The 20,240-nt window shown below is 40.1% G+C and overlaps 1 protein-coding gene across 2 annotated transcripts in view; it reads right to left on the bottom strand.

Moving 5' to 3' along the window:
• STK3 (serine/threonine kinase 3) overlaps window positions 1-11,833 on the bottom strand; it is a 274,685-nt gene extending 262,852 nt beyond the window's left edge. The window contains exon 1 of one of the 2 annotated variants that reach the window (XM_035011608.1): window positions 11,637-11,833. In XM_035011608.1, the coding sequence (XP_034867499.1) occupies window positions 11,637-11,662 (26 nt within the window). In that variant the 5' untranslated portion in view covers window positions 11,663-11,833. The remainder of the gene's footprint in view (window positions 1-11,636) is intronic. The other variant, XM_035011609.1, reaches the window with a different exon arrangement.
• Between the last annotated feature and the right edge of the window lie 8,407 nt (window positions 11,834-20,240).

The following is a 20,240-nucleotide window of genomic DNA, read 5'->3' on the forward strand; positions in this document are numbered from 1 at the left end:
CCATATCAGTATTTTGGTAGGCTCTTTGAAATCGCATGAGTTTTTTGTGAATATTAATTAAAGCTATCTAATCAAATGCTGAGAGTCTATATAAAGGGGGGGAGTGCGGAATCCCATTGTCTTATCATCTGCCTAGTACTTGAATTTTCTTCTATAAGGAAAAAAACAAACAAAAACAAAAACAAAACCTTGGAAGTATACAAGGAAAAGCAAACTCATAGAAGGAAAATTCATCCTACTGGGAAAAGAAAATCATCAAAATACTCTCTTCTCAAGAGTTTAATTTGTATATTTTTAATTTCCCCTGTAATTTTATGAGATTCTATTATTTAATTTGACCCTTATTTCTTATAATTCTTAGAAATTACATGAACTATAAATTTTATTCAGAGCAATCATTTCTCTATGATCCAAACCTCTCTCTCTGATACAAACTTCACTGATTACTAAAAATGTTTGAATAGCTGATCATTAGAAAATGGCTACTGGATGCCTTTTAACTGCAAGATAACAGACTAATTCACTTATCAGCTTATAGGTGCAACCTAATTAGTAATTAATACAGTAAGTAATTATACTAAAACTAATTCTTTCTAAAGTTACATAACATAGCATCAAATGTAAAGTACCAACCACGTCACTGAGACAAATATCTTATGTTTTTTATTAGAAAGTACAATAAAACTTAACAAGAGGGGCTAATATCAAAACCAAAAAGGAATAACATATGGCATTTAAGATCTGGATAGACTTCATTTTGCAATTCATCATACTGTAGTCAGGGCTGGATTTATAAAGCAGCCTCAAGATGCCCTTGAATTTCGTTTGTGCACAGAAACACTTTTCTGTATATAAGACAAAGCAGGCTAAAAGGTCTACCTTAAAAAATAAGGCCTGAAATCTAATCTTATCACTAGTGGTGTTTTTTGTCTTGGATTCTTTTATTTTCTGTATCTTTTTTGTTTAAGAAGAAACTAGGTCACCTGAAACATTCAGAGTTGAGAAAGAAGTGACGCTGGATGTTAGGATAACACTGGGTCAAAGGGTAACCAAAATAAGAGAGGGAGAATGTGAAGGTAAAAGTCCACTCCAAAAAGTCTCTACCACAGAATTTGTCTATACATGCCCAATTTCTGACTTAAACTTAGAAACATAATAAAGGTATGGTAGAGATATTATCCAGAGGAAGAAGATGTCAGTGCCATCAGATTTTATGACACAGTATCCCATAGCTGGAAAGAATGAGTCAGTTCTCATATCTCTGAAAAAACACTATTTAAAATTAAAGTGGCACTAACCACATTAGCACCCAGGTTAGGGTCCTAAAATACCATTTCTCATAAAAAGAAAGTAGTACTTCTAAGAGAAATGGTTGGTTCCAGAACCAGGACAGGAAATGGACATGATGAGCCCTGAATATCTTATCACAGCAGACAACAAGGAAGCTACAGGTCATGTTGTCCCTGAAGGGACTCCCACTGACCCAAGATGGGGGCCACTTTGAGCTTCAGCAACAGGAACTGCAACGGATTAAAATCGATTAAATATGTTTAAATCCATTAGTTCATAATGGAACTTAAAAAGAAAAAAAAAAAAGAATTGGTCCCCTTTGGAGAAAAATAGGGAACTAATTCATTCTCTTGAAAACAGACAAAGGGGAAGAATCAAGCATTTATCCTGTCTTTCTTATATAAATTGTACCACTGGGTAATCAGACAAAAGATGAGGGAGGTGACTATAAAAACATTCCAACTAATAAATGGAAACAAAATGGTATATTTAGAATTTCACCATTTTGCAACATCCAAAGAATTAACAGAAATAAGCACTAACCATCAACAGCTGCTAACATCACAAAAAAAGAGACAACTATACACTAAGTGACTAATATAGTCTTGCCATACACCACCTGTACCAATGCCTAAGGGATTGAAATTGAGCCTGTCAGTGTCTGGATCCAGTTACCCATTGGCAGAAAATATGGAGGGCAAAAGAACAGTAGAACCACACCTTGGGTAAGCAATTGGCAAAATCCATGCTGTGGGAAACTACAAACAGCCTGCATTCTTCAACAGGTAAAAGAAAAGAAAAGGGATGGAGAACTAACGTAAAGATCAAAAGGACATTTCTTATAAAAACTATTTTTTAATTGGCAAGACTAACCTAGAGTGTCTAGCAATGCACATTTAGGTTACTTTAAAAGTTGGTATAAGGGTTACTTACGGGGAAAGGCAGCTATGATTGGGATGGAACACAAAGAAGGAAGGGTGGCAGAGTTCTATTTCTTAACCTGACTGCTGATTACAAAGGTGTCTGCCTTAAGGTAATCATTAAGCCATAAGTATGTTTTGTACTGAGGTTTTATTTTGCAATAAAAACATTTTTTAATAGCAAGTTATCAGGACACCTGAACATTGCAAACACCTAACAAAGGCTTAGTATGATTCCCATTCTCTAGACTAATGCAGTGAAAATAAGAGGTTAAAAAAAGAAGTTAGTACCCATCATTTCCTCCTACCTACTTCCTATTCTAAGGGAACCCCCTAATATCACATTTGGGGCCCAACAGATTCACTTTCCTGGGCGTCGGGAAATTCTAAGAAAGAGACTATGAGATACCCAAACCTGTTCCTCTCGCAGTCTTCCTCCAACCCCCAAGTTGCTCAAACACAAAACTGAGGAGCCAGAATTGATTCTTTCTTCCTCAGGTCCCACAGCTAGTCTATCAGCAAGTCCTTCATTTCTAACTGCAAAATATAACTTATATCTGTCCATACTTCTCTCCATCTCCACTGCCTCCATCATCTAACCATGAGCTATTGCCATGACCTCCCAACTTTTCCCCTGCTTTTATTCTTAACCCTCTACAATCTACTCTACACAAAGCAACCCGAATGATCTTCTAAAAACATAAACTGCTTAAAATTCTGCCTAAAACCATTTAATGACAGCCAGTTGCACTTTCACATCCAAATTCCTTTCCATGGCCTGCATCACTGAATCCCTGCCCATCTCTCTGACCTCATCTCCAACCACTTTCTCCCATTTTACAATCCAGCCACAGTGGCCTCATTTCAATTCCTCCCACACACTATGTTCTTTCCCACCTCCAGGCCTTCTCATAGCTTTCCCTCGGCCTGGAATACTCTTTCCAGCTGCTCACAAGGATAACTTCTCAACCCCATGTCACAGCTTTAGTATTACTAAATAGCTTCTCAGAGAAGCTCTGGCCAACTGCCCTATTACACAGGTTCCACCATTTTTCTCTATCAGTATGTGCTACTTCTATCCTTCATAGTTCAAGCTCCAACTAGAGTGTATGTTCTATGAGGTCAAAGATCTCAACTGCTTCATTCAACAATGTACACAGCATTTAGCATTTGAAAGGCAGTTAATTAATAATTACTGAATATATGAATAAATGAGCAAAGGAATGAACTCAAGGCTGACATCCAATTTCTGCCATGTTCAATGATCAGTGAGTAAACAAAGGCAATTTTTATCTTTTTTCTTCCAAATTTTTATTTAAATTCTAGTTAGTTAACATAGTGTAATATTGGTTTCAGGAGTAGAATTTAGTGATTCTTCACTTACATACAACACCAGTACTCACCATAACAAGGGCCCTCCTTAATACCTATCACCCATTTAGCCCATCCCCCACCCACCTCCCTCCACCAACCCTCAGTTTGTTCTCTATCGTTAAGAGTCTCTTATGGGGGCGCCTGGGTGGCTCAGTTGGTTAAGCGACTGCCTTCAGCTCAGGTCATGATCCTGGAGTCCCGGGATCAAGTCCCGCATCGGGCTCCCTCCTCGGCAGGGAGTCTGCTTCTCCCTCTCCCACTCCCCGTTTGTGTTCCCTCTCTCGCTGTGTCTTTCTCTGTCAAATAAATAAATAAAATCTTTAAAAAAAAAAAAAAGAGTCTCTTATGGTTTAGAAAGCCAGTTTTTAGAAAGGAACAGGAGAATGGGGGCGCCTGGGTGGCTCAGTTGTTAAGCGTCTGCCTTCTGCTCAGGTCATGATCCCAGGTTCCTGGGATTGAGCCCCATATCGAGCTCCCTGCTCAGTGGGAAGCCTGCTTCTCCCTCTCCCACTCCCCTTGCTTGTGTTCTCTCTCTCTTGTGGTCTCTCTCTCTGTCAAATAAATAAATAAAATCTTAAAAAAAAAAAAAGAAAGAAAGAAACAGGAGAATGAGGCAACTCAGCAGACTCAGGAGAGATCATCTGGCTCCAGGGAGAAAGAGTCAAGGAAATTAGTTGCCTATTACCTTTAATTCATGCTTTCCTCAAATATATAAAAGGTTCACCCAAATTACAAAAATAATTTTAACTTGCATTCCTTTCCAACTATAGGACTCTAGGTCCCATGATTTCAGAAAATCAAAAATCTTAAAAATGGAAAATGATCTGAACACAGAGTAACATTCCATATTTTGAATATAAAAACTACCTCATCCTTGGAATCACATATGCTCAACAATTTCCCCAATTTTCTAAGAGAGAGAGAGAGTGTGTGTGTGTGTGTGTGTGTGTGTATCTACACCAAGATACTAATATTTGTATCAAGATACCTGGAACTATCTGAAAATGTTACTCTATTTGACCTCTTTACTAAGATGTCTGATACCATATAAAATTTTTTGTTTCGTTTTGTTTAAAGATTTTATTTATTTATTTGAGAGAGAGAGAGAGATACAAGAGTGCAGAGGTGGGGGGCAGGGAGAGGGAGAAGCAGACTCCCCCTGAGCAGGGAGCCCAATGCGGGGCTCTATCCCAGGACCCCGGAATCATGACCTGTACCAAATGCAGACACTTAACCAACTGAGCCACCCGGGCGCCCCTGATATCATATAAAATTTATAAACTAATTCAGAACCCACATATACTATCACATGTACACCTATATTAATTACCAGCAATATTAACAGTTTTCTGTAATTCTCATTTTGCTACAAAGTCATTTTGTAAGATATGTCCTTTAATATACTTTTAAGAAGTTCAAGGTAATCTGCACCTTAATATTCATGGCATGCAAACAATGAACTTATTTTTAACATTCATACATCCATTTACATATTTGTTACTTTCATTTATTCAATTTTAGACTCTATGTGGGAAAAAAAATTGTAATAAGACATTTCAAATACAGAATCTGTTCCAAGAGCTAAGAATGGAAATTAGAATAATCCTAACATATGAGGCAATTCAAATAAAATCACAACAAAAAAGAGGCCTGGGACAAATAAAAAAGAAAGTTTCTATCAGATAGTATATTTTCTCTTCAGCAGAAAAACCTAGAGACCTTTGGTACTTAGAAGGGGTGGAGCTGGGAGGGAGTCAGAAGTTGAGGCAATCATAATTAAAGCTTTGCACAGGGTCATTCTACACTAGAAGCCACATGAGCCTTTGCCTCATGGCAACTTTTATGTATTCCATATTCTTTTGTGAACTCTGTCAGACATCATAGATCATCATTTTCCATTTTCCCATACTTCAATCCTATATACTGACCTATATACTGTCCTGATACTGTCAAAATACTGCAGTTTTTAAATAATAGCTTCCTTTCTCCCCTTCACCTCTATCCTATTGTATGTGTAGGTAGTTACACTTACACCCGTCTGGATACCTCTGGCAATGCCATCATCGAGCTTTTAAATATCAGGATACAGTTTGAAACGAAGTCAGTTTCTTGACTGTCACTACTACATATGCCAACAATGTCTTTACAAACTGCAGATCACAACCCGTTAGTAGGTCATGAAAATAATTTGGTGGATCACGACCAGCAGTTTTTCAGTGAAATAGAACATAACTGAAAATAGAAAAATACCAAAAACATCCCACAGAGTCCATTGTGTGAAACTTCTGTTTTAGTTTTGTATGTATTTGGGTCTGCCCTGGGTTTCACCATCAATATTTTATTTCAATTTTTTTGAGAGCCACTAATATATGATGGCCTGAAGTGATGGTACCTTTAGTTCAACACAGACTTCTCTGAAACCAGAAAAATTAAATTCAAAGCACTTTTCCCCCCTTATAATCCAAACAAGAAATACTCAATTTAAACCTTTTACTATTAAAGTTTTATTGAGACACACTTCTGGAATGAGCATTTAGATTACTTCAGAAAAACACATTTCAACCTGTGTTTAATACATATTTACCTTTTTCTTTACATTTCTAACAAATTCTTTAGTACTAATACATGCTATATCTCAGTCCGTTAAAGAACAAAAGAAAGGGGCGCCTGGGTGGCTCAGTTGGTTGGGTGTCTGACTTTGGCTTGGGTCATGGTCCCAGGGTCCTGGGATCAAGATCCACATGGGGCTCCCTGCTCAGCTGGGAGCCTGCTTCTCCCTCTGCCCCTCCTCCCTGCTTGTGCTCTCTCTTCCTCTCTAATAAATAAAATCTTAAAAAAAGAACAAAAGATAAATTAATCTTTGCCTCGGATTGACTAAAGAGTGAATTTTTCTCCTGTCTTAATGTGCAACACAAGTTTGTTCACCCAGACCTGCTCCAGATGTTACTGTCAACCTCCCTGTCTTTAGGAAGAGACAATTGAGCAGGCCCATCTCAAGGGCCTAAATCAATTCTAAAGGAGTTGGTCCACCCCCAATTAACAGAGAAAAGCCAAAAGGAGAACAGATATGCTTTAGGGACCAAGTCATTAATGCAAAAAGATGCTCCTCCTATTTGCTTGATTCTTTTCTTGCCCTTTGAAATACTCAGAACCCCCTCCCCTAGCCTGCCTCTAAAGTTGGGAGCTTCCCCCAGGGCCTCCTACTACCTGAGGTTGCTGCCTTTGTTTCGTAACATTCTTCAGGTCATCTTCTCAAAGAAAACTCTAGCTCCCCACTTGTGAATCTCTCCAATAATAAGCACAGAAGAATTCTGATTCCAAGGACACATGAATTAGTAATATAGACATAAAATGAAGCCCACACCTCTTTTCATTGCAATGTCTTCATGATTTTCGTCATACCCTACTATCTACTTACCTAGTTTGTTGCTTTGTCCCACACAACTCAATTCCAAGAATTGTTTATCTGCAATCCCAATTTCTGGTCTAAGGTCAGGGCTACTGATACTACAGGTTGATATGGGCTTTTCATGCTAGGAATCTGGAAATACCTTCTACTTTACCCATCTATATCCCTGTCCTTTTACTTTTGCTTTTTCATTCCCTAATAATCTATCTTCTGACTGATACTCCATTCACTCATAGCAACACTTTCCCTTAGGAAACAATTGTTTTCTCACCTTCACTTCTCATTTGTGTGAACGCACTTTGTAACCCTATCATTTTAACTTGAATCTTCAACTTTACTTCCCCCAACTACCTTTTCACACATAAAAAAAGAGAAAAAAAAAATGCAAAGAATCCAACCATGGCTTAAATCAAAGAACTTTCCTTATCTGTCTCAAGAGTAAATTTCAGGAGCTTACTCCCTTCTTATTATCCTACCAGTGTTTCCACTGTTCCACACCAACTTTTCCTCCAAGTATACCTTAATGAATTTTAAATTTTAAATAACTATTAATCCTATAATCTAACTGAGGAACAAGGCCTGTCTGGTAAAGTCTATCTCTCCGGCAATGATATTCTGTCCTCTCTTTAACAAATATTATCTATATAACTATCTATCTTCAAGCAACCGGAATTTTCATGCTACCCACCACCCATCACAGAGACCCACCTTCCTTTTTATGAATGTTCTACTCGGTGAAGATCTCATGTTTTGATCATTTCCTCTTCTATCTCTTAAAACTTACCTGTTGTGTGGTCATTTTTCTTTCATCTAGCAGTTCCCCTACAAAGAAATCTGAGAAACTCAACTTACCGAAACGCTAATAATTAAGAACCATTTAATGGACTTCCATTCCCAGAGGGACCTCATTTTCATAAGGACTTATGAAGACCTCTGTGACAGACCTATTCAGGAAGCCTGGGGAATCTAGAAGCTATTCTGATACCTCAAGTCAGTGACTATAGGTGAGCACATCTATTGCCCATATTTAACACAGCCTTGTTGGTGAGACCAACTCAGTGATGTGAGGTAAGAACGGCCTCCCAGATCCTCTCGTCATGATTTTCAGATCTAGCTGCTCAGTGGAATCTCCAACTCCCAGAGGAAAAGAATGGCCCCAAAGAGCAAAGGTGGGCACTGACACCCAAGCCTAACATCAGATTTATATGAACAACATGATAAAAATACAAAGACACATAGGGTATGGGAATAACAAATACCCAATTCAGGATAGTGACAATCCCTTGGGGAATAGGGAGGGAATACAACTGAGAAGAGATATACTTAGGAAAATTCAACTGTATTCGCAATATTTTATTTCTTAAGCTGGGTAACGTGATACATAAATACTTATTAAATTAGCCCCCATTATCTCTGGAATATCTAAAATTTTGTAGTTGAAAAAAGAACAATATGAAGATGGCATATACTCAAATGGACGTCATACTAGGAATACGGAGAAATACCTTAGGTTAAAAAGCACTCAAATAAGTTACTTTATGAAGCAAGCCTTGAAGAAAGAATAAAACATAGATTACTAGCAAAAAAAGAACACAAACTTCTCTAAAGGAAAAGTGTGAACAAAAGCAAAGGTGGAAGTACCCATGGCCTACAACCTAAATAAAAAACAAAAGGGAAACTTCAGGAAGACAGATTCCTGAGAAGAGTAACAAAAGCCTGGGATTAAATCTAAGACCAAGTGATAGGGGTCTTGGGTACTAAGTAGACTACAGTGCCCCAACCCCCCAAAAAAAATTTTTTTTAAAGAAATAGCATGGTGGAAGTGATGTTTTAACAAAACAAAACAGAAGCCATTTTCGAGATGAACGAAAGCAAACACTGTCCTAGGGATCATTAGGAGGTTCTGTAGAGCAGCAAAAGGGGAAAAGAAGGAGGTAAGGCACTGAGAACCAGGTCCTAGTGCACTGCCTCTACTCCAAACAGAGCCTTTCTGCTGCTAAAAACTTTTTTAAAACCACTGCACTCAAGTACCTACTTGGAAGGCACTGCTGTAAATCAAGTATGAGGGTCATAAAACCCAGGAATGGGGTAATTGCATCAAAAATGAAAAAGGGAAAAGAAAGTGAATCCAGACTCTTTGATGGAGAATTCAATAGCACTTAGTGACAAACTAGATGGAATAATGAAAGAGTGGATCTGCATGAAAAAATCAAATATACCAACTGAACAGCAGCTGCTGGTCATACAGACTTGAACATCAGCAACATAAATGTGACCATGTAAAAATGTCTGAGCCCTAAGGAAGTGCTACTCAAGGCAGAAAAGCAAAGCGACATTCTTATAGGGAATAGGAAAAGAACAAGCAGGATTGTACATAGAAATGTACATATTGTACAAAGAAATGACCACCACATATGGAAGCCTAAGAAAGTGAGTTTTTAAAAAGAGGTATCACTGTGTACAGTGTTGAGAGGGTGCGCAGCCTTTGCAGCCAATCAGACTCGGGGTTCTGGCATCTCCTCCACTTGACCAAATTATTTAACCTCTCTGAGTTTCATTTAATAAGCAAAGAATAAACTAACAACATTTAACATCACTGAACACATTATGGAGCCCTGTGCTAAGTGCTTTACACATGACCTATTTTGATCCTCACAACACACTTTACAGATGAAGAAATTAAATTTAGAGCTAGCATAGTAAGGTGCAGAGCCAGGATTCCTGTTTCTTAGGACAATAAAATACAGGAATGTATGTATAAAGTTCCTGGCAAACAAAATGACCTCAAAAATGGCATCTATACCAATATGGAGAACACAAAACTCACTGTCAGTAATCCCTGTCAAAGACTTCCGTGTGGCAAACTCTTTTAGTGTCCTCAGCTACAAAACAGGATTAATACCTGTGATCCAACCTACTTAATAGGGTTGCTATGATAATATTATGAAAATGAAAATGCTATGAAAAAATTTTACGTGATATTCGAATATATGGGCTTAATGTCACATATCTTGCTTTTCAGAAATGCCTTCCTGGATCAACATAAGTCTTTCTGAAGAGAATTACAAATAAGCCCGTTGGATGTGCAAGCATCACTTTGAAAAGTATAAATGACATGGAATGGTTATATATACCACCCACAACTCCCCCTGAGCCCTCTAGGTTTTCTAGAGTCCCTGCAAGGACAGGGGGTCTCTTACACCTATAAAAAAAAACTCTGATAACTTAGAGTTAATGAACAGTGAGAGCTTCTACTTGAATTTGGAGTTGTTCAGGTTGGCCTTAGCGCATTATCTCAGAGGTGCCCCCTTGCAGTCCTTCCAAAACAGAAAAGGAAAAAAAGCTTCCAATTTTTGGGGTGCCCAGTCAATACTAGGAATTCAACACAAAATACCAGATAAAAATCTATCAAGGGCTCTGTCTGATAGCAGGTCTCTTTTGGAAAGCCCTCCACAACTCCCCCTTTTTTCACCTGAACAGATGGTTTCCAGGCCTCAAGGTTCGCACGTCTAGTCACACAATTCAGAACAGCCTACAAAGTTCCTACCTTTTTAATTATTCCATGTTCCTGAATCTATCAACTGTCATCTACAGATCTCTAAGTATCAGAACGCGAGAACTCCTTAATCTTCACAACAGCACTCTCTGGGAGAAAGATTAGTACCTTATTTTATAAATTAAAAATGAAAGAGTGAGATTAAACGCGTTAAACACCACCAGTTAACTGATGTAGATTCATTCTTGGGGAATAGGAAAAGAACAAGCAGGAAAAGAAAGTGAATCCAGACTTTTTGATGGAGAATTCAATAGCACTTAGTGACAAACTAGATGGAATAATGAAAGAGTGGATGTGCATGAAAAAATCAAATATACCAACTGAACTTACATCTATGGGGAGCCTTGATTTAGCTTGACCATTTCAAATACTACTTTGAAAGTATCTACTGTGTACTCTTACTCTTCCAATATATTAAAGATTAAATATAAACTAACAGCAAATACCAAAGCATCACTATTTTTATATGCTAGAAGAAAAACAGAAAACTATATGGGGGAGGGGGTTCTAATTTAAGATTCCTACTGTCTTGCATCCATAAATATTTCTGAACTTGAGGGGGGTAAGGGGAGGAACACCTGTCAGTGCAGTATATCTACAAGTTTTACACACTGTGTAGCTATTAATATTGAATTCCTTAAACTGTTAATAAATAACCCGCCTTCTCAAATAAAAGGCAGTATTATGAAAAACATTTGACAAGAACGCCTACATGGCTGTAAGCAGCCTAATTAATTTCCCAGTTTTGCATCTCCGGGCTTCGTGAACTTGCCAGGAGGGAAAAGTCTGCCCGGCCCAGGAGTCCGGCCGCGGGGAGCCCGGCGCTGCCCGGCGACTTTCCACGCCACCAGGCTCGCCTCGCGGGAGAGGCGAGGCTCGGCCTCCCCGCGGGCCCCCTCGGCCTGTGGACAGACGCGGCCCGGCACTCGGACCTGCCTCCCGACGCCCAGCGCGCCCGGCCCGGGCCCGGCAGTCGCGGAGGGGGTCGCGGTCGCGGAGGGGGTCGCGGTCCCGCCCGGCCTAGCCGCCCCCGCCCGCGGCCGCCGGCGCCGCCTCCCTCCTTCCCCCGGCTCCCAGCGTTCATTACCTCTTGGGCGCTGGCGGCTGCTCCATGGCTGCCGGGGACAGAAGGAGGGACGTGGTGGGCGGCGAAGGCCGGAGGGAGGACAGGAGCCGGGGCACCGGCCGGCCGAGCCCCGGGAACCACAGGGGGAAACTCCAGGAACTCGGACCAACTTTCCCGTAACTCCGCGGCGGATCCTCCTCCCTCTCGGGAGTGCGGCTCCTCCCGGCCCGCCCCGCCCCTCGGCCGCCGGCCGCCGGCCGCCGTCCTGGGAGTGGGCGGAGCCAGCCGCGGCACCGGCTTGGTAGGCGGAGCCAGGTCCTGGTTGGGTGGGCGGAGTCGGGGGCGGAGGGAAGCGCCGGCCACAGCGCCGGGAGTGGAAAAAAGGCGCGGAGACTGGAAGAGCTAGAGGCTAAGGCCCAGTCAGGACCCAGAGCCTGTCTGTTCTGGCCAGGGGGCACTTTCCTTTGAGCCGGCCAAGAGCTGCCGCCCCACATTTGCCTCCATTGTATTGCCTCAATCCCATTTGACTCATTTCTCTGGATTTCCCAAACATCCCAAGCATCTTGTGCAGCCTTTTGAAGTGTTACTAACTGCCCACGCTTCCCTCTAGTTGTTTATAATTATTGGCTGCTTTACCCCCCCGCCATTTGACGTTTGTAGCTACAGCACTAGGGATACTACCGGAAATTCTTGTTTGATGTTGGTTGTGGACAAGCTCCTCACTACATTTCACTGTAATTACGCCTAATTACAAAGAAAATAATTACCGCAGTGAGATCTCTCCGTGCACCAATTTCAGTGCGCTGTGGTCTTGCCACCTGTTCCCTTGGGTAACCTGTAAAACCTATCCCAAATTATGGTGCGTAGAAAAGTACTCAAGAGAAGTTTGTTTTCTTCCTTTTTTTTTTTTTTTTAAGATTTTATTTATTTATTTGTCAGAGACAGAGCACAAGCAGGGGGAGCGGCAGGCAGAGAGAGAAGCAGGCTCCCGGCTGAGCGAGGAGCCCGATGCGGGACTCGATCCGAGCACCCTGGGATCATGACCTGAGCCAAAGGTGGACACAATAGACTGAACCACCCAGGCGTCCCTGTTTTCTTCCTTCTTGTCACCCTCTCTCCTCCACCCGTTCCCAAGGCCCTTACCTCATTGTAATTTGATTCCTTCCTGCGTCTTTTTTGTATACCATTTAACCTGAAATTCCATATATAAATATCTTTCTTATGACCATATACAGGTGCTATGTAATGAGTTTGCTTGCTTTCATTAGAAATTTTCAAGATGTAGAGTCAGAGAGTTTTCTTGAAGATTAGAACAGTCTATGAATAGAATGTTAAATAAAGGAACTTTGTGAACATTAACCCAAATCAGACTTACCTATTAACAGTTTTCCTCTTTTTTGCATTATTTTTAGTTTCAATATGTAATAAACTTACATGATTTATTTTCAAAACACTATATTCCCCCCTAAATTTAGTTATGTTAAATTTAAGAGCATTCATTGGTGAAACCTGAAGTTAAATTCTGCAAACAAGAGAGAGTATTACAAAATTTTATACTCATCTTCATGTATTAAAGATCCACAGTCTAACAGTTCAGAAGTAACAAGACAACAAAAAACTAAATCATTAAAACGTAAAAGCTAGGAAAAACCTTTGAAATTATTTCATTCTATCCTTCACTCTCATCCTCGTTTCCATGCCCTAGTCTCATCTTCTCATATTTCATCAGAAAAATCTTTCAGAGAACAGCATTTCATCTTCTCTTCTTAAAAATTTGTCATACTTTAAAATGGTCTCCGAGCGGTACCTGCATGTCTCAGTCGTTAAGCGTCTCCCTTCCGCTGGGGTGGTGGTGTGGGGGTCCTGGGATCCAGCCCCACATCGGGCTCCCTGCTTGGGCGGGGGGAGGGGGGGAGGGGCTTCTTCTCCCACTCCCGCTGCTTGTGTTCCCTCTCTCACTGTGTCTCTCTCTGTCAAATAAATAAATAAAATCTTTAAATAAATAAATAAAATGGTCTCTGAATTATGTTACCAATCTTAATCTCCAGAAAGCCTTTCCAAGTCAAACCAGAAGTACCACCCCCCCACGCACACACACACACACACACACTATCTCTGACATTTAAGTTGTGAAAGAGATGCCTCTCTTCTATGTACCCATAACACACTGTGCTGGCTTTTCTATGATGCTTATTGCACTGAATTGAAGTTCTGGTCATCCTAACCATGAGTCTACTGAGATTTAGACCTTGTCTTTACCCTCTCTATCCTTTTTAAAACAAGTAGCTTGGATATAGTAAGGTTGGATAGCTTCCTTGGCCCCCCAGATTCACTCTCCATTCTTTCCCATCTGCCCTGTGCCCTAGGGTCTGACCTGTATGGCTGATATCGTTGGGCTCTCAGCTCTCTGGCTTACAATTGGGTCTGATGATAGCGAGACCCAGCAAGAGATCATCTGAGAGAGAAAGGAGTATAAGGCTATTTATTCTCCCCGTTACCTTCCTGTGAGGTCACCTGGGGCCCAGCTCTCCTTTCTTCCCCTCATCCCTTTGGGCCTACGGGTAGTGATTGCTCTGCTATTCCCTGGCTTCCTCCTCTATCCCCTATGTTCCCCTAGACCTCAACCCTCCTCAAATGATCCTAATTTGAGTTTCCTATTAGAATCCTGACTGAGATACCCATAAAGAAGTTTTGTGGAAGGAAGAGGAATAATATCAGAAAATAAATCTCTGAGGCCTTCCCTCAGTTTGCAAAGGAAGAGGGCTAGCAATTGTACATTATCTCACTAAACCCTGAAAACTACCAGGTGAGGTAGCATATCCATGTTATCGGTGAAGAAACTGAAGTTCAAAGGGGTAAAGAGAGCTCCCCCAGGCCAAACAGAATATCTACATTCTAACCCAGGCCTTTCTAACTCCAAAGCCAAGCCTCATCCCACTGTAAGTCAGTCAACAAATGTTTACTCAGTTCTTATGTGTATCAGACACTGTTCTAGGTGCTGGGAATTCCTCAGTGATAAAAACAAATAGACCACAGTTCCTGTCCTCATGAGGTTTATATTCTGGTTGGGGAAACAATAAAATAAGTAAGTACCTAATTAATAAGATTAGGTACTGAAAACTGGTAAGGAAGAAAAGTAAAATGGGGAAAAGGGAAATAATGTGGAGGAGAAGGGATGAAATTTAGATAGGGTGGTGGGGGAAGGCATCAGCAAGAGGGTGACCGAAGAAGTCAGGGGAGCACCATGTAGATGGCGAAGGTCAGAGAAATGTGAGGCCAAGGGAAGAGTAAGTGGTAAGGCCTGGAGGCAAGTGTGCCTGGTGTGTTATATTACTAAATAAAAGGAATTGTTTTTCTCCTGAATTACTTAGAAAACAAAACAAAACAAAAAATGCCTCAAGTCTCTATTTTAATTTGTCTGTGGAAAGCCAATCTGAAGATTCCAGGAAGGAAAGCATAGAAATTATCATTCAACCTACAAATAAAAGGCAGAAGCCTTTATGAACAATTGAAAGCTGTAGGAAAATTTGAGATGTAGATAAGGGTCACTCAGCTTCACTTAATTATGAAAGTAGCATCATCTGTTTCTGCGTCCAACCATTCCAATTGAAATGGAGATTAAGGGCACACTTTAATTAAAGAGCTCACCAGAATTCTCAGCTAGGTGTTCTAATAGAAATGTAAGAGAAATCTGCAATCTGAGACCCAGTTCCTGGGAATAACAAAACTGCATTTGTGTCACCCAATACATACACCACGATGTTTTATGAATAGAAAAATATTAACATAAAGATTTTTTCCTTGTTATACTTGTTGCTACTTTTTATTGAAACTGCATTTATGTTACTCTTTATCATTTTTATGTGTATTTGAAAAATAATACTAATTAACAACTGTTAATCTTTTCTACTATTACTGGAAAGAGTTTGGGGCAGAGAGAAAGCTTTGATCAAATATATTACATTATGTAAAGTTTTATTTGCGGGGAAACTTGGAAATATTTCCTTTCCAGAGGCAACTTAACAAAACACTTTCCCTTGATAATGTTTCTCTTTTCTAACCTAATTTTATAGCGAGCTGGAACTAGCATCTTGCAGTTGAATTCAACCACTATCCTCTTTTATCATAGCAATCTTGAATAAGTTTATTTCACTTATTTGTTTCTCTGACCAAACCATAAGCCTCTTGGGAGTAAGGATAGTATCTTATTTGCATACGTCATCTCAAAAGTCTGGCATATCAGTTTTAAAACAAGAAGCCGAGAGGTAGGGGTGCCTGGGTGGCTCAGTCATTAAGCATCTGCCTTTGGCTCAGGTCATGGTCCCGGGGTCCTGGGATCGAGTCCCACATCGGGCTCCCTGCTCAGCAGGAAGCCTGCTTCTCCCTCCCCCACTCCCCCTGTTTGTGTTCCTTCTCTCGTTGTGTCTCTCTCTGTCAAATAAATAAATAAAACCTTTAAAAAAAAGAAGAAGAAGAAGAAGACGCTTAGAGGTAGGTGTTTCTAGGTTTGATCAATTCTTTCATTTACCTCCGTTTCCTGCTCTGCTGTGCATAGCAGCCTCTGTCCCTTCCCTCAAATGATGGCTACCAAAGTTCCAAGCATCACATGAAGACATGACAATGCCTCGCAGCAGAAGAGGGTTATTTCTTTCTGAATACCACTTTTCAAGATGGTGGAAAAAAACATTCTAGAAGCCCCTCTGCAGATTCCCCTTCATGTCCTTTTGGCCAGAATTGTGTCACACAACCATTGCTAGCAAAGGAAATGGGGCCACAAAAACCAGTTCAGACTAACGGTGATTCAACCCATGGAGCTGAGCTTGTAGCTGAGACTGGGAATGGACTTCCCTAAAGCTTATGGCATGAGAGAAGAACAAAATTGGGATTCTACTATTGAGGGAAAAAATGGAGGAATTGTTAGTAGGCAATACCCTACAATTTCTGCTTATGTTTATAAGTTCCTAGAACATTATAGTCACCGAATAAATGTTTGTTAAGTGAATGAGTGGATTTCCATGCAACAAAACATCAGGAATTTTAAGAAACATAGATAACTGGGGGCGCCTGGGTGGCTCAGTCGTTAAGCGTCTGCCTTCGGCTCAGGTCATGATTCCAGGGTCCTGGGATCGAGCCCCGCCTCAGGCTCCCTGCTCCGCAGGAAGCCTGCTTCTCCCTCTCCCACTCCCCCTGCTTGTGTTCCCTCTCTCACTGTGTCTCTCTCTGTCAAATAAATAAATAAAATCTTAAAAAAAAAAAAAAGAAACATAGATAACTGTTAAACTACATATTAAGTGAAAGTTACGTGTGCCATTTGTTATTTTATTTCCTCTCAGTTCCAAATTCATCCTTCATTGCCTGCTCTGTTAAAATGGAGCTAGGTTCTTTAAATCTTTTTCTTTATCAAAGAGAGTAATGTTAAGCTCTGTCAATAGAGAGCCATGGAGAGACACTGCAAAAGAGTTTTCTTCCCTGGTTTGTATGTTTTCCATTGGCCAACACCAGCACTGGGGACTGCTTCTCTGGATCCTGCGAGATGCACTGCTTCTCCGGTAGTGGGGACTCCTGCAGGGCAAGACAGCAACAACACTCAGTGGTCAACAGTCTCTCTCTCCTCACCCAAACCTGCTTCTCCCTTGAGCAGTTTCGGGGCAGAGTGTCTCCAGTGAGAAAACTCACCACGAGCAGTTTTCCCCAGCAACCTAAGAGAAAGGTTTCTGGAAAGTTCCAGAGGGCAGATTTCCAGCAAGTTGCACCAGCATGGCAACCACAGTAACTTCTCTGCCATTCAGTGAGACATAGGTGTGCCCTCTCCAACAAAGTCTATATTTCAACCCCTGGGGACCTTTTTTGGGTGCTGTGTCTCAGCCTCAGGGGTTGTAGTCCTGATTTCTGCCAATCCTATATTCTTTAGAGTTCTCTTTGACTCTTACTAGCCAATCCCTTGTTACTCCAATCCCCTATTATAGTTAATAATTTTTTATATTAAACTTTCTCCATTCAAGTAACCATGTGCTGTCTGTCTCTTGTGGTTTCTGTATCAGGCTGGACCTTGAACCATACGGAGAATGATAGCAAAGAATTTCGGGCCCAACTGTAAACTCAGGGAAAGAAATGATAAAAATCAGATTGGTTCTATTTTCAGTTCAATACATAATTATCTACACCAGCAGTTTTCAAACTTTTTGTTCTTGGGACCACATTACACCCTTAGAAACTATGGAGAACCTCAAAGAAATTTTGCTTATGTGGGTTATATCTATCTATACTAAGAAATTAAAACTCAAATTTTTAAAGCGCAAGAGTATACAAGTATACATCCCATTAGCCTTCAGAGGAATGACATCATCACATGTCATGTAGCATCTGGAAAATTCTACCATACACTCATGAGAGAATAAAGTGAAAAGGGCAAATAACATTTTAGTACTGTTTTTAAATAGTTTTGATTTTGTGAACCTCCTGAAATAGTCTTCAGTATCCCCAGAAGAACCCAGATCACACTTTGAGAAGCCACTGATTTACAGTAATTATATGTAAACACAATAACTAAGACCTATGGGGGAAGAGATATGGAAGATACGGTCCTTGCCATCTAAGGAGCTCAGCGAAACAAAAATGCCTTCCACTTTATAAAATCCACCCTCATAACATCACTTTAAAGGAAAAAGAAAGAAATTTCTGTTATATACAAAGATAAGTTCCAGAACAAGCTGAAGATATCTCAAATCTTCACAGCAATGATTGGTTAAGACACTGAACATGGGGACAGAACTAAGGAAAAGAAGAACCAATGCTAAGAACCTGACAATCTCCATCAGTTAAAGCCTTTCCATGGCTGGCCTTTGTTATGTTAATATCAGGAACTTAAGCTCTAGAAACAGATCTGTTCCATGTGTTCATAATTTCTTTTTTATATTTTTGGGTTTTCTTTTTATTATTATTATTTCTTTCTATACCTGCCTATGTTCTCTGAATAATTAATTTCTAACTTGTTCTTGATTGAATGAAGCAGAAAGAAGATGTGCTTACTTCCAGGCCAGGAAAGCTAAGAAAATAAGAAGAGCCCTAGACATGTAGTGATGACAGCAGTTAACACTGCTGGGAAACTGGACAATGAGACCTAGGGCAACAGGATAAAAAGGGAGATAGATATTGAATAGACAGAGAAGCTGCAGTAAAACTGAGCCATCCTTAAGTCAGTCTTGGCATGTGACACAATCAAATCAAACTCAAATCCAACTCTCATGGAAAGGCTGAGAAAGGAAATATATGGCATATTCACACAGCACAATTTCCTAAAAATCTTTACCCATCTTTCTCCCTTTCTCCCATGTTTTCATGACAGCCATCCATTTTGCTTCTCCCTTGCTCACCATACTCCTACAGTGCTTCTCTCCCCCTCCCTCCCCCGCATGCTTACACTTCCTCTCTCTCTTGCAATTTACCTCCCTTTGCTGTTACTTCAGGCCTTTTCCTACCAAGAATAATCTGACCTCCTTCTCTTCAATTCTGTAGCTCTTCTAGCTCTATTTATCTTTGTCAGAACAACATAGTTCTAGGAGACAAGAAATGAAAGATTCTTCCTTAAAAGGGCAGGGGAAGCAAGAGAGAAAAAGACTGTGAATACTCAAACATGAATATTTTTGTTCCTATCAAACATTCTTTCAATCAACATTTTTTTTTATTAAGTTGCCAGGCACAGACAATGAGGTATGACCTCTGCCCCGAAACTATGGGGTTTTCCTATTACAAGCTTCCTTGTGCTCCTTTTTTTGGATTCTTTTCCAAAGGGAGTGATTACTTTACAAAAGGTAATTTTTTGCTTAATGAAGTGATTACTTTACAAAAATTAGCCATGGAAAACCTTTCCATGGTTAATTTCCCTCAAGCATTTAAACTATGATTTCAGTTTCAGTCTTCACTGAGAAAGAGGGTAAGATGGCTGTGGTTTCTAAAAATTTTTTTGAAACAAATAGTCAAAGGCATTAGAAAAAGTTATCTTAAGAGCACCTTATTAATAAGTCACCATTGACAAAGGACCGTTAGATTACCACTTTATATTTAGCCACAAATGAAGGGGAGGGAAAGTAATAGAGAAGCTTCTAGACAGCACAAGTTTATGCCTAGTAAACTGAAATTATTTTTAAAAATGTAAATCAAGAGTGAGAGCATTGAAAACATAGATATACATAACATTAATTTTTATCCACATTAGTTATCTATTGCCGCATAACAAATTGCCCCCCAAAATACCAACTTAAAACAATGCACGTTTATTATTTCCTTTCTATAAGGCAGAAATCTGGGTGCAGCTTAGTAGGGCCCTCCAGTTCAGGGTGTCTCAAAAGACTGCAGTCAAGGTGTTGGCCAGGGCTAGTCACCTCTAGATTTAATCTGTAAATTTAATGTAATCCCAATTTTTAAAAAAAATCTCAAAAGAACTTTTAATAGGATTTAAAAAGCAAACGGTCAAGTTCAAATAGAAGAGAAATTACATGAAAAGCGCCCATAAGTTTTCGAAAGAAAGAACAATGAAGAGATTTGCCTGCCAAATGGCAAAACACATGATAAAATTGTGGTAACTAGGTACATGAAAAGATGCTCAACATCACTAATCAATCATCA

This window comes from Mirounga leonina, unplaced genomic scaffold, assembly GCF_011800145.1.
Source record: "Mirounga leonina isolate KUSES-001 unplaced genomic scaffold, KU_Mleo_1.0 Mir_165, whole genome shotgun sequence".
Taxonomy (NCBI): Eukaryota; Metazoa; Chordata; class Mammalia; order Carnivora; family Phocidae; genus Mirounga; species Mirounga leonina.